Here is a 15369-nt window from a genome sequence, read left to right as displayed (position 1 = left end):
ACTTTCATGAATGTGTTTAGTTGTTTGCTTCAAAAGTAAGGAAGGTTCATAATTTATTTATTACCCAGCTCTCCTGCTGAGTTTTGCTAAGGGTTTTCACACCTGATACAAGGGACTAAGTAGAAGTTGAAAGTTTGCACTTTTTCACTGATGGAGTTCTATGTCTGTGAATCTGCTTGTAACCGGTCATCCCCGTTTTTCAGGGAACTATCAAATATTAATTTTTTAATGTGCATTTACTAATAATAGGCAAGGGTTTCTTTCACATTTGTATTTAATCATGTTGTCTGCTCTTTCATTTGCTGCTTTTGCACCGAGGTTTCTTTTTTTTATTGTAAGTTGTTTTAATCAAGTAAACTTGATTTTTCAACAAATGCAGTTACAAATCTTGTTAAAATTAATTGTGATAATGTACAACATTCTTAAGAAGGAAAAATAAACAAGATATGAAGCAAATAAATTATGCTTAACAATTCAACTTAAATCAAGACAAGACAATTCATTGTTTTAAGGACAGTACACAGTGATAATAGTGAAAGATATAGCATCCAACCTTCAAAAAAATTAATTGCAAAAGTAAAATACATGTGATCATAATCTGCTCTGGATCAATGTCTTATCTATTAATTTCAAGCTATATAGAAATTTCAGAATAGCATATCTTAATGGGTGTCTATTGGTCTGAAACAACATGTCCCACAATCTATCGCTGGTGGTTATGACATGATCCATTAATAGAGGTTTAAGATACTTAATTATTTGCATGAGTAACGCCGGACAGTCTGAACACAGATGTTTCAGTGTTTCTGGTGAGACCTTACAAAAGCGACAAGCATGCTCATGCTTTCAAATATTAGTTTGCATTTGTATAGGAGTTCATTAGTTGGCCAAAGATTCAATCGATAGCGCAGGAAATCATCACACAGACGTGAACTGGGGAACATCATTAGATAACTTTCGATTGTACCATAACGTTTCATATTGAAGGCAGTGTTTTATAAAGGTCTGATATTGGGAACACGCCAATCGCGTTTGTATCCAATCATACTCCCATAATCGTATTTTTGCTCTATTCGGATTCTCTAATAATAATGTTATTGAGATCCCTGTTTCACTAATGATTTCCTGTGCTTGAAGCCTCCAACTCCGAGGAAACGCATCCATTGAATGTAGAAGATATTTCGCAATAATTTTGATTAAACCCGATTTGTCATCTGCCATAACACATTTCCTATAGAGTGAGCAGATTTTCCATTTGCAAATGGCATACAGTGACACTAGACCCAATTCGTGTCTCAGAATACACATGGGGTAGAAGAGTGGTAGGGGCAAGACTCGTTTCCAGTAGCGTCCCTCAATAGCAGTCCTATAAATATAGGATCTTTTCAACAAGGCCTCAGTTTCATAGGTTATTACTGGAACAAACTTTTGCTTATAATAAATATTTATCGGGAACAAGGAAAACTTGCAATATTTAGTCCTAATTAAATAGGCCTGCAATACTGCTGTTATGACCTTTTGTTTTACACATTGATCATCAGCATTGATATTCAAATTATTTGTGACCAAGGTGCCTATGTATGACGGTACGGTTTCCAGAGTTGTACATTGTAAGGGCCATTGATGATCAACGCATCGTTGCTTCCTAGTGCCTAATTGAATTACCTTGGTTTTCGCTATATTCATAGTTATATAATTTTTGATAGAATAGCGGTCCACAGCATTCAATAGGGCACGGAGGCCATTTGCAGTCTTCGAAAGTAACACCATATCATCTGCATATAACAAATGCGTGATTTGGATACCATTGATTTTTGGAGAGTCTGTGATTATTGAGGCAAATTTCTGCCTTACATCTGATATAAAAAAATTAAATATCGCTGACGCCAAGAGGCAGCCCTGTTTAAGGCCACAAGCAGTCTCAATTGGTTCCGATAATAGACCTTGCCCATGTGCAATTGAATAATCCACTTCAGGATAAACCAGGGACAGCCTTTGTCCATGAGTTTTTTGTATATTAGCTCACGGGGGATTGCATCAAACGCAATGTGAAAGTCAATGAATGCCATGTATAATACTTGGCATCGTTGGTGAGCATGGTGAATGACGGAATTTAGTGTGATGACATTGATGGCAGTACCTAAACCAGGTAAAAATCCTGTTTGAAATGGATCCTGTGATTCACTCGAATCAAGCCAGAGATTGAATTGTTTCAAGACAAGGCGGGCAAAAATGTTGCCCGGGCAGTCGAGAAGGGCGATGGGACGATAAGCTGTAGGATCAGCCCTATCGCCCTTTTTAAAGATTGGGAGAATGATTGAGCGCCTCCATGAGTTGGGAATTTCACCAACATTAAAGATGTGCTTGAAAATTTCGAGGAGAATGGATGTCCATTCATGGGGGTGATCTTTGAGCATACTATTATGTAGACCATCAGGGCCAATCGCTCTTGACCGGCTGAGAATTTTAATACAATCTAGTATGTTCACAATGTCTATTCGAAAGTCATGAGATGAATTTATGTGCTGAACCCCCCGTAAGAGATCTGGAAAAGGGGAGCGATATAAAGATCTGAAGTGCTCACACCATTTTTCATTTGAGACTGCAGAGGTAAGTACAGCAGACTGTAGTCTATGGGTGGCCACATTCAGATAATTCCAAATGCCACTGGTAGATTTAGTGAGCATCTGTCTCAACATGTCCTCTCCGTCTTTCTGATATTGTAGGCACTTCTGACCTTTCAGCCATTGTCTACATCTGGCTTTCAGGAGCCTTTTCAGGGTTGGTCGCTTGCCTTAGCAATGTCTTTCTATGCTGAAGTTCTGCATCATAACTATGTAAGTGCTTGTGTCTAATGCTAGAATCAGACATTTTTATTTGCTTGAGAATTTGCATCTTAGTGACATAGCACTGAGACTCCTTCAGATACGGGGCTCTATAGGAATCAATCAAGTCTTATTTAAACTGATTCAATGTTGTTGGATTCCAGCGTAAGCGGGTACCGCTATCGTTCACTTTGAAAGAATGGTGGTGGATGTTTTGATTCAATAGTTGTTGCCCTGCTGGAAAGTCAAGGTGCATAACGAGTTTGTTATGGTCACTCCGAGATGAAGGTATTACATTCATAGACTGCACCTGGGATAAACATTTGTTGTTTATATAGATGTAATCTATAATTGCCTGCCACGTGCCAGAGGACCAAGTTGCACGGGCAGGTACATCACTAGCCACAGTATTATTATTTTTTTTTAAATTTTTTTTATTTTTATATGGTTTATAATAAACCTTTAAAAACCGAAAAGGAAAATAGAACTCATCAGACTAACACAAGCGAGTTACAAAACTTCACACTCGTTCGATCCCAGCTTCATACATCAAATACGACCCCAGGGGCATGAACTTGGAGCAGTGATTAGCCACAAGACACGCTCATAAAAAAAAAAAAAATTATTCACCATAGCATACCCCCTTTCTTGCATAATGTTGCACCACATTTGTTCTTCGGGCCTATACCTACGATTAACAGTTGGTAAGATGTGTAGGTTTAGGTCGCCGAGAATAATGGAACACATGATGCTAGTGTCAACAATTATTTTATCCAAATGGAGAGTCAAATGCATAAAAAACATCTCATCTGTTAAATTCTGTCTGCTCCTATATATATTGATAATAGCTAAACTCACCATACCCCGAGTTAATTTTACTGCTTGGAAGTACGGGTATAAGGAGGGATATTGTACAACACTAAAGCCAGTATCATGCTTGACTGCTAGAAGCAAGCCGCCGAAGGGGCGCCCCATGGATTTTTTAACGGCAAAAGAAGAAATGATTGTATGTGAAGCACAGATTGGGGCAGTCATGAGCCATGTTTCTTGCAAGGCTACGATATCAAATCGATGTAAGTCACTTGTAGCTGAATTTATAAAGTGATTGTAGCCTCTAGTATTCCAAGACAGGAGAGTAACAGCATATTTGCTGAAGGTTAGTTATGAATGGCCCCCATACTCTTGAGAGCCCACGGCTAAGGAAGCCTGATAAGGAGTTAGACTTCGAGAAGTGTCATGCTGTTTTGACTGGTACGTCCGAATTTGAACCTTTTGTGTATTATCAATAATTGGATTAATGTCTTGGGACATCATGAATCCCAAATCAAATAATGACATTCGCGCCTGCCATAGCATGTTGAACACTAGACCTGAGCGTACATGTATCTTGACTTCTGACAAATCATCTTGATTGTTAAACTCTATGAATTCAATGTCAGTGGTGGATAGATCTTTTAGAGTCACATCAGTACAAATGTTCAATATGCTTGTTCTGTTAAGACTATATGTTGGAAAAGGTGCAGCACGACACTTCATGTTCAATGAGAAAAATTGTGGTTTGCCAGTGGGACACAGATTTGGAGGATTCATAAGTAACTTTTGCATATGTGTATCACAAGGCATGGGTTTATTCGCTGCAAAATTCAGCTGTTCATTTCATCTCTTTGGGGTTTGATGAGACATATTTGTTTTAAGAGGAACGGCTGAACAAGTTATGGTCTTGACAAGTTTATGGTCTTGACTAGTGGACTTAAGTTCAGAAAAACAAGATTTGATGGAAGATTTGATATAGTCTCTTAGATCTTGTTCTGAGGTTGAAACTTGGGGGGCAGATTCTATATGCAAGTCATGAGTTAGTATAGAATTCAATGTAGAGTTCGCTTGCATCTGTAGATGTTTTACTGAACCAACTGTAGTAGGCTGCACATGTTCCACATGTGTATACGTAGATGTACATGCAGTTGTGAACTGTGGAACAATGGTAGATTTTTCGATTTGGTTCATGGGTAACCGCAAGGTTGGATTCATCATGCCTTGCGTTGGTTCAATACACGATGGAAGAGTTAATTATGAAATCGGGGGAGAATGTATAATATAGGCATTGATCGAGGCTCTTATTTCTTCTCTTAATTGCGAGAGGATTAACTCGACATGTGTTTTTGAATTTGATAAAGGGGCTGATGATGTTAAAGACATGGTGCCTGTTTGGCAATTTAAATCAGATTGCATAGCCATTCCAGGACCGGATTTGGGTGGAAACATGGACAGAGACGAAGTGGTAGGAATGGCAATCTACTTTGTTAAGATTATAAGATCATCAAGTGGTTGATATGGTATTATCGCTGGATTCGCATTAGGTGGAACTTCAGCGATTGATGACACTAAAGGTTTTTCCACTCGAGATTGAATTTTGATGAATTTTCAGGGATTATCTCTTGATATTGGACAAGATTTGGTTTTTTGCACAGCTCTTTTCATTCTTTTCCACTCTTTCCTCGAACGTGGGAGTTTGGATAATAAAGTAGGCACAGCTGGTTCAAATAATTCAAAGATGTTAGCAGAATCTTTGGGAAGCAATTTGGGGTCTAGGGTCAATGTGGGTTCAATGGATGATTGTGTGGTATCATCAATAATGAACTGATGTGATGGAAGATGACAGACATCAGTTGAAGTTGATGAAATGATGGGCTGGTTTATTTCAACCATTAGAGTTTTCATGATTTGAGGGCACCTAGTCCCCTGGATGGAATTACCAGGTTCTATGGTCATTAAATTGGTAGAATTTTAGGAGTAACGAAAATGGGATTTTTATGTTCAACAATAGGGTCCTTGCTGAAATATTGTTCCATGAGCATTGATTGGTGAGTTACCTTATAGTCCAATGTCTCATACAATTTCGCAATGGTTAATGCAGTGTTGATCGCACTTAAGGTTTTATTCAGAGCTGGGGCCTCTGGAAATGAGAAGCGCTTATCCTGGGCTCTTTGTATAAAAAATTCTGATGTCTGATCGGCTTCTCGAAATCTTGTGTGACGGAGAGTGGGCGCTATAAAAGATGGCGATTCGTATACAATATCAGTATGGGATTTATCCAACATTACTAATGCTACAGAATTATGATGAGTGGATTGAGGGGAGAAAGAACTATTGGCAGGTATGATGATGGTGGGTGATCTTCCTGTAATTGTATCAGATCCCCCGTATTTGAGCTTATATATAACACATCAGACGTGGGACAAGAAGAGTGGTTAGACAAATTCATGGAATCTAAGGTATCATCGCCAACTTCACCCGTTATGCGGAGTTGCTCGTGGGCTTGACGTAGCTGCACTTGGGCGGCCACCGAACACTGAGCAGGAGCCATGGAGATGGCTGGTATTGGTAGACTTTGTGGAATGCTATTGATATGTGTGTCAGTAGGTAATTTGCCCAATTCAGGGCAAGAGTAAGTTGAAAAACTACTTGTTTATGTGTGGACATCCGCTTGAAGTTCGCCAGCAAGACAGACGGTTTCTAGGGTTGTGTTGGTGACTTCTTCGACACAACAATTAGTCGGCACACTTTTAAAATTGGGGCAGATTGACGCCACTCCAGGGGGGGGACAAAGAGCCTCTGGGCGAGTTGACAAGTGATGATCAGCCACCTTGGGAACAAGTTCAACCGTTGTAAGCGGTGACTCTTGCTCCCCGCAGGTGACTATGGTTGAAAGGACCACTGAGCCATTGACCGTCGACGCCACTGCAGGCGCGGCAGGCAATGTCTCGCCTGAAGGGGCATCATGTAATCGACGGCAAGATACATCAGATGTAAGGGACTTACAGCGACGAGGCTTAGTACCAGTGGAGACGGCAAAGGGTAAGGTTGACTGTTTTAAGGACGGCCCGGCTGCCGTGCTAAAATGACTCAATGTTTCCTGTCATGCCGGTTTTCAATGTGTATTTACGAGCTACCATTGGGTTTACAAAGCACAAACAAATGGCACGTTAAATAATACTCATACAAAGTAGATATTGGTCCTGCTTGTAAAAAGAAAAGGGGGAGTAGCCTTGCTCTGCGCTAATTCGGTGAACAGCAAGACAGCACCGCACTTCGCCACTAATAATATTTCCGGTACAATGAGGGCGACCAATCAATACGCTTAACAGAGTCAAGTGAGCAGCAAAGCATCCGGAATGGATCAAAGAGGGTAAACCTCCACAGTCTCCAGTCCGGTGATCGCGCCACCTGCGCCTAGCAGCCGCACAACAGCCAGTGGCCTTGACCCCGATGGGCTTAACGCCGCAAGGGTGGCTCGAGTCTCGTTAAATGGACTTGCAAAGTCACGTGATGAGTCACGTGAGCCGGACTGGTCCCGCCTCCTCCATGAAGCAGGGGGCCTGACGGCAAGAGCTGCGCTTGCAGTGCCGTGTGAGGAAGCTTTGGCTCAGGAGCAGCATTCAGGTAAAAGCAGAACAATCCTTCTTGCACAGTAATTCACATGATTCACAAATGGCTATGGCAATTCTTTTACTTTGCAGTAAACTTTAAAGCATGTCTTTGTATATGTTCTATACTTCTATGATTGTAGAATCTCTTCTGTCTGCTGCATTGCTTTTGGCACTATCCACCTCAAACACGGCATCGTGCAGCTACGTGCAATATTGGGGTTGGCTCAAGGCGGGACCAGAGTTCATATTGCACCTGTACCTCTGCGTTTTGGAGCTTTTGCTATTCAATACGAAATGCCATTTAACGTTTGCGTACATATTCTGCATTTTATTCTTTTATTGGCTGCTAATTATTTGTGGTTGTGTTCTGTATATTTACGTTCTGTACACATGTTGTGTCTTGCAGCTCCCAGCCGATCTCCTTGCCTGTAGTTCTGCAGTTTGGGCATGCAGAAACCCTGCAACCTCTGCTGGTTCTGATGGGCCTTTTCAAGGATAAAGAACCTCTTACTGCCAGCAACTTTGCCAAGCAAAGCAATCGGAAGTACCGCAGTGGTCGAATTGTGCCCTACGCTGCAAACATGGTGTTGGTCCTGTACCACTGTGACCATGTCAAAGGCAACGAGGAAGAGTACCAAGTGCAGATGCTGCTGAATGAAAAACCCCTGGCCTTCCCGCACTCCGGGAGGAATATTGCTTCGTACCAGGAGCTGAAGGGGCAGTATAGTGACCTCCTGCAAGGCTGTAACGTCACGGAAGAGTGTAAGCGCACACAGACCAACGAAACCGTTGTTGATGAATTGTAATGGAAAGGACAACATTGCAGCTTTTGTGTGAGAGTGATGTCCACAGTGCAGGACTATCCCCAAAAGTTGATGGCTAAATTCCATGGACTTTTGACCAAACCTAATCGGTGCAAGACGTTTTTGGAACCGATAATGCAGGATATCTGTAAAACAGTGTTACATGTTCAAAGTGGTGTGCAGTGCATGAATTTTAATTGCTTTTTCGAAAGTGATGCTTAATAAGTATGTTAAAAAAGCATAATCATCTGTTTTCACTATGCCATTGTTAATTATAGGTTCTAAAATGAAGAGGTTTTAAGTTCAATATCTTCAGATATGCAAAACTGGTATTAAGGATTAGTACCCTGCAAGGGACAATGAGATTGTAACATGCAATCGCATTGACCCTCGCAGGGGCGTTACCCGACCGGTAATCCCTCTCCCCATAACCTTCTTTCCTTTTGTCCCCAGCGGGCGGGTGTGGCAGCCACTCAGTCAAAATGAGGAGGCTCGGAACGGAGTAATACCTGCTCCGAGCCACCACCCGGCTGGAGGCTGCCATCTTCCCCCACCAGGGATCGAGGTAAGTGTTGTTCTCTCCCCCTGCCTTCTCCAATCCAAAGAATCCTTTCACCTCCCTCCCAACCCCACTTACCTTCTTTTTTGTCCTTTTTCGGGAGCGGACGCGCTGGGAACACTTCTGTCCCCAGAGTGTCTGCTCACGATCCACGACAGGCCGTCATGGAAAGGTAGTATGGACTACATGTAGTCCCTTCTCTCCTTTCAATAGCGGCCATTTTGTTTGTTTACCTTTTTATATTAATTTTCATTGGCCCCCTTGGAATGGCCACCGGGGAAGGGAAAACAGACTTTGTTTTCCGTACCCCGGCGGGCATTTTTTAGACTTTTTTTCTGTTCCAAAACCCTGCAGCGTTTCGGAACAGAAAAAAAGGCTCTTAGTACCCCAGTCTTGCGGGCCAGGCTACTAATGGCAAAAGGCCCCTTGCAGGGGGCATTGGCACTTCAGGTAATGCCCCAAGGCATTTGTTAAGGCCCGAGCGAAGGTCGCCGGGGTATTACCTGAAGTGGTAATGCCCTCCCAATTCCGCCCCCTCCCCATACCTGCTCAGGGCCTGGTGCTTAATGAGAATTGTGAATCCTGGCACCCTGCTGGGCAGTAGTCAGAATGAAGTAAGAAGTTGGTCGAACAATGATGCAGTGTCCTGACACGCCATTAGAGAGCTGATTCCTCTCATTGGAAGTGTGTTTACAGTCATACATATGTTTGATTTTGCATTGGTTGCAGTATTTTGTGGGCATTTCTCTTTAGGATTAGTTGAAGCCTGTATGTAGATGACCGTAAGCAATTCGAAAGTATCTTTTGTAATAGAAACCTTTTGGGTGCTTAAAAATGTTCACATTTGAAATGGCAAATTCAGATTTTGTTGGGTGGACCTTAAAGCCCACTCTATTGGCTTTAGGATACCCCGGTATACCAAAAGCCCCCCCATCTTCATTCCTTTTGTTTGCTTATAGGTGAAAGGAGGTATTGATCATATTTTTTTTTCGTGGAACCTAATGACAACATATTGTCCGTTACCATACTTTTTTGCTTTGGTCTTGACACCACAGTTGTGTCTGCATATCTCGTTAAAAGACCGCCCTACTAGAACAGATAAAGGGAACATGAAATGAGTGGGGTGAGGAGAATATACTTCCTAGATCACTATGTGGGTGCACTGTGCACTTTTTGACCTTGGGTTTCACCCTTGGATCCCTGTGTAACTGGGAGAGAATCGAGTGGACGCAGACAACTGCATTATTGAAACACTATGCCTGTCAAGAGTAGAACTAGACTTCTGAAGCGTGCCTTTTTTGCCCTCACTTTGAAATCTTGTTGTCCCACTATTGAATGCTTTGCACGGAAGTACACCAGATTATTTTTAATGTTCACATATATGTAGGTATTCTAGCACTATGCTAAACACAATGTTTAGATTACGGAAATTAACTTTGTGGTTGGATGGTCTATATTACAGTAATACACCCATAGTAGAAGTATAACATTTTTTTCCACATAATCAAAAGAAGTGAAAACCCTGGCAACCAGGAGGAATGATTAAGCAGAGCAATAAGATAGAAAAGGACTTTGGAATACAAATTGCATGTGGTATGGCAAGAGATTATACATACTGGCTTTAATGAGGCAAGCTCGGAAAGAGACATGATATTGAATGGGCCAACATTTATTTTTCCCCCCTTTTAGCACAGACCACTTCACTGATCAGACAGACCCAAGAGCTGGGGAGGGCCTGTAGGTACCCAACATCTCTCAATGACCGCACCGAAAAACAATTTACTTATTGCTCACATAGCATCTCAACAAACCCAGATAGGTGGGATGTGGGATGTGGGTGGGCCCATAGGTACCCACCCCCTAACTTGCCGTAACTTGAGTTTGCCACACTGCCTTCCATTTTCAAAGGTCTGAACATGCAGCACTGGCTGCCAGTCAAAGACTACTTTTTTATTGGTCCTCACCCTATGTTATGCATTCTTATGTAAAACACTGTAAAGCCATCAGCAGTTTCCTACAGCTGAACACTGAACTGTACTTGGGCCTGAAGGAGCAGGAGTGCTTAGAAAAGATTGGTTTTCGTAGCTTCCTAAACTGAAGGGCTCTCGAGTTCCTCTGTGTATCGGCATCATGGTCAGTGCATTCCAGAGGATAGACCCATGCACGCAAAAGGCGTCATGGCCTGCATGCATTACTTAACACTGGGTACCGAAAAGAAACATCACTATCTGGCTCAATCTTCTGCTTGAACTATACTTTTTGAGTTTACATACAAGAAAGGATGGGCCATCGCCAGGTCAGGCTTCTTGATTTATAAAGATTTTATTTGGCTTCAGCTCCAGCGTACATGAAATAGATCTTGTGTTAATATCTTCCCATCAGACTGTGCAGCTTAAGCAACATGCTGTTGATATTCTTCCTTCACTTCTCGAACGCTTCCTTCAGAAACCACTATTTTGCACTCTTTGGTGTTTAACTCTGCAGTGGGAGTTAACTTGGCTCCCAAACAATTGCCCACATTTTTGCAGAGACTTTAAGACCTTCATCAGTTATTAATGTAAGAGCTATAATCTGTGGCTTGAGCATCTAGTGTTCCAGCACTGAACTCCAAATCATTGCCTGTATTCTCTGATGCTCCATCACAGAATCAGTTTATCTTTATTTTTGAGTGACAATGTAGTGTGACCTTGTGTTTCCTTTCCCTGGTAGATCTGCAGCCTTTAAAATTAAGTTTGGTCTGTAAAGAGTACAGGACAGAATGTATCTTTGGGTTACTTACATTTGTGGCCCCGTTGGTCCATCTATGCGAAATTTGATGATTTGGCCTCTTGGCGAGGCATAGCTTTTGCACTTAAACTCTTTTATGCATGAGCACGTGCTCTATCAAGGCTCTCTGAGTTTGCTGTACAGTTTGCTGACCATATGTAAGCAATGGGCATTTTGCCCATGCCAGGCTGCATATCTCCTGCCTGTATAGTTCCATGTCAGTTGTGTGCAGATGTTTCCATTCTGCCAATGCCTTCCATGGCTCTACAAGTGCTAAGCAAGTGGGGAGGGTTGTGAATACCTGGGTAGTCCCCATAAGCTTTTCAGAGCTATAACTACATCTAATCCTGACACTGTCCTTGTGAAGTGGCTTTGCTCCTACAGAGGACTATTGCTGTTGGGCATGATTCCCAAAACTGAGCTGTCACCTTTGCTGAGATGCTATGGAAGCTAGTTCGTGCTGCAGGGGGGCACACTATGTTCTAATTCCCAGAACATTACTTTATTTGGATAATGAGCTGTTTGTACAAAATTTACATGATTGCAGTATGTTTGCTGTTCTTATACCACCTTTTACAACTCAATGTGATTGAGACAGCCACTGCAGCCACACATTAAAGAGACCAAGAACTGGCACTGCAAATGTCAAGCAGCATTCCCAGGGACTGGGTGCGAGGAGGAGCGCTTGTATATTCCCAGTCCTTTTAATCTGAAAGTGAGAACATTGCCAGTGTGTTTACATTGCAAAGGTCTGAAAATTGCTAAGATTAATTCAATCACCTGTACTGTCAGGCTATATTGGGAGATTGAAAGTACAAATGTTGGGGTAGTGTTCATAGTTGTTGCTAAGAGTAGAATCCTCGCTCTGAATTGGCATATCATTGCAAATGTACATATATATTATTTTGGTGGGTTCAGCGATGAAAATGCATGCAGTACAAAAGCTGGCAGCAGAGCAGTACAGTATCCAGTGTTTTCATTCTTTTGTGTGGAAACTATTGCATCATACTGTGAACCTAAAATCTTTTACAGCTTTTATTTTGCTCTTTCCCTCTATGGTTTGATTCGAATTGACTGCAAGAAATTGGTTAGTAGCATAGAGAGTATGGCTACAACTTTCTACTGATCTCACTTCTATGGGATTTACGAATCCCCGATCACCACTTTAGTGGAATGCCTGGATTATTTTCCAGGGTTTATCTATATTTGAAACAGAATTGAGCAGATTAAGTTCTTAAAATATGAGGGCTCTAAACAGTCTATCGGAAACGTTCCTGATAGTTGCTAGTGTGTGCAGGGATGCAGCGGATACAGTACAACTTTCATAATGATGCCATTGTTTTTCAAATCGGACTATTTGCAGTTATGTTCCTTTTTATCATATGTGTTTTGAAGACTTCTTATTTAAAGTCCGTGCTTTGTTAGTGCAGTTTTGGTTGAATTCCAACAATTAAATATATATATATATGTGTATGTGGGGGTCGGGGGTTGGGGTGTGGAATAGGAGGAAAATGGGAGAGGCCCCCATTAAACAAATAAAGGGAAAACAAAATTGGTTGAATTCATGACGACCAAAACTGCACAAACAAAGTGCAGACCTTAAAAAAGAAGGCTATGAAAACACGTAGAATCCTTTTTATGGGACGGTGCATAATAATCTGATGTTTTTAGCCTTTGCAACTGTGTGAACATTGTTTTGGGAAATGTTGTTTACCTATTGGATGAATGTATTGGTTCTTGGCTACTGCAAAGGAATTTTCTCTGTCTAGCTGAAATATCTCCATCTAGGGTCCTCAGGAGCCCCCGCCATGCTAGGTTTTCAGGACTTCCGTGATTGTGTAAATAGTTCCCATTTACGATTGATGGAATGTAAAAATATTTTGTTTAGAAATGCTCAGAAATTGGATCCGATTTTATTCTGAAGAGTTGGACATGGGGACCCATGGTCTAGTTTTATGTGCAGCACTCTGAATCGGCTGATGGAGTGTGAGGTTTACAAACTTTAATAAACAAAACTTTCATTCCATTAGGCTACCAACAATTGCATACAAAAAAAGGACAGTTGCTTAATTTGATACCCAATATCCCAGTTAAGACCCGCAGTCTTTGACTTGGATGTTTCCTCATTTGCTCACAGTGAAGGCTGTGCTTAAGCAGCCACCCACCTGACCAGGGGTCAAAAGAAGCACAGGTATTTCACCCACACACATCTCCACTGGCTCCCCTTTCCAGGACCCATGAAGTTCAAAGATGTTATGTCAGGAAACCAAGCACTGTCCCTGACAGACCAACAATCACTGGAGCAAGCTTTTCTCGACCGTAAGGCCCCTTCCTTTCATCCAGCAATTCAGGAACAAAACTAAAACTTATGTTTTTGTAGTAAAGAAAGCCAACTGCAGGGACCTCAAGTAGAAAAGGTGTAGGTTTATTCACAGAAGTAGGATTCTATTCAAGGTACCTACAAGGTAGATAACCAAGACATATAGACATTAGACCACCGACATCCCCATCCCAAGATCAACTCACAACCAGAGTAACACTCATTAAAGCAGACACTCCGTCACTCACATCACAAGGACACGCACAGGGAGCACCAGGCATTCTAATGCAACCAAGGAAAGACGTGAAGACACGGGTTAGAACAGACTTCAAGCAGTACCTGCTTCAACCCAATTCTTTAAAGCTAACATCTCGCTCTTCGCTTGATATCACCACCCATTCTATAAACTCAGTGCCTGCTCCCTCAGTGTTTTCTGCTCTAGAATATGCTCTCACTGAGAAATGTTACACCTTTCATTCCTGCTATGTAAGGTGTGCCTTGAAAACCCTTCACACACTTTCTCACTTGGTTCTTGACTTACCTTTCTGTTAGTCCTGACAAGTAAACCACTTGGCTTGCCTTCTAATATAGCTTATGCCAACAAACCAATCAGCTAACAGGCTTTGCCTACCATATAACCACAATTTGAATTCACAGAGATCGCCTATGTAGCCTATGGCGATCGCCTATGCAGCCTTTGGGCTACGTCTTCATTATAAGAATACCCCAAAAAACAGAAGTACATGTTCATATTGCAAACGTTTTGGCCGAATGTCCCGTTTTCAAACCAGTTGTCCACCGGTCATGTTTGACTCAAACCCCAGCATGAAACCGCCCCTCAATACACAGCTATTTTCTCCAGCACTGTTAATGTATGTTGCGTACATTCCTTTTCATATAGATGCTTTGATGTTATTTTACAATCCTTGTCCTTTTTTCCTTTTTTTTATCCTGCATTCCGACATTATAGTTTGTGTATGTGCCTTTTGCTGAAACACAGAACATTGAAAACGAAGGGTGTTCTTTATGTTGGGAACTTTGGAAGAATATAAACAGTATTAATGATTTTAGTGAAGTGCTTCCCAGTTCCCTCATTGTCATTGCAATATAATCTTAATCTTACGTGGAGGTAGTGTTATTTAATACTTGAGCTAAACAATGAACACATCCAAAGCGCAAACTTGTCTGGAAATACGTTTCATGTTTTCCTTGTTAATCATGAATTCATTGAAGAGGATAATGCAATGCTGTGTACTGAGCATGAAAAAGTTATTTGCGATGGCATCACATCTGTGTGATTCAATAAAGGAGCTGTTTAATGTTAAAATAATGTTTCTCCACAGCAGTGAAATGAAATAAAGAGAAGTGTAATGCTGCATTTGCTTTTTAATTTACTTATTGTTGTAATGTTTCCAGTTATTTTAAAAGGCATGCAGATAACACCCAGCCCCCTTTAATGGGTGCCTCCATTTCCTTGTTCTTCCTTTTTCTTAACCAAAACTATATCCATAATGCAACTGGAGTGTTCATTCACAACTGCTATCCATGGTTAAAGATTTTCCCCAGAAACGTCTCCTGAACCAGTCAGTAGTCCTTTCTGAAAACAAATTCCTCCACGTAAACCTCAAATACGAGTGTGCAGAGCCTCCGCCTTCTTTGGTTAACATAT

At 41.5% G+C, this 15369-nt stretch overlaps 1 protein-coding gene across 1 annotated transcript in view; it reads left to right on the top strand.

Annotated features, from left to right (window-relative positions):
- Nucleotides 1-15076, top strand: part of MINPP1 (multiple inositol-polyphosphate phosphatase 1) — a 609776-nt gene extending 594700 nt beyond the window's left edge. Inside the window, exon 5 of the mRNA XM_069611293.1 lies at nt 7659-15076. Coding sequence (XP_069467394.1) covers nt 7659-8058 — 400 coding nt within the window. The 3' untranslated portion in view covers nt 8059-15076. The remainder of the gene's footprint in view (nt 1-7658) is intronic.
- Nucleotides 15077-15369: the final 293 nt, after the last annotated feature.

This window comes from Ambystoma mexicanum, chromosome 8 (genome assembly GCF_040938575.1).
Source record: "Ambystoma mexicanum isolate Mex_15411 chromosome 8, UKY_AmexF1_1, whole genome shotgun sequence".
NCBI lineage: Eukaryota > Metazoa > Chordata > Amphibia > Caudata > Ambystomatidae > Ambystoma > Ambystoma mexicanum.
The sequence above is the reverse complement of the archived record's forward strand: the minus strand, read 5'-3'. Positions and strand labels throughout refer to the sequence as shown.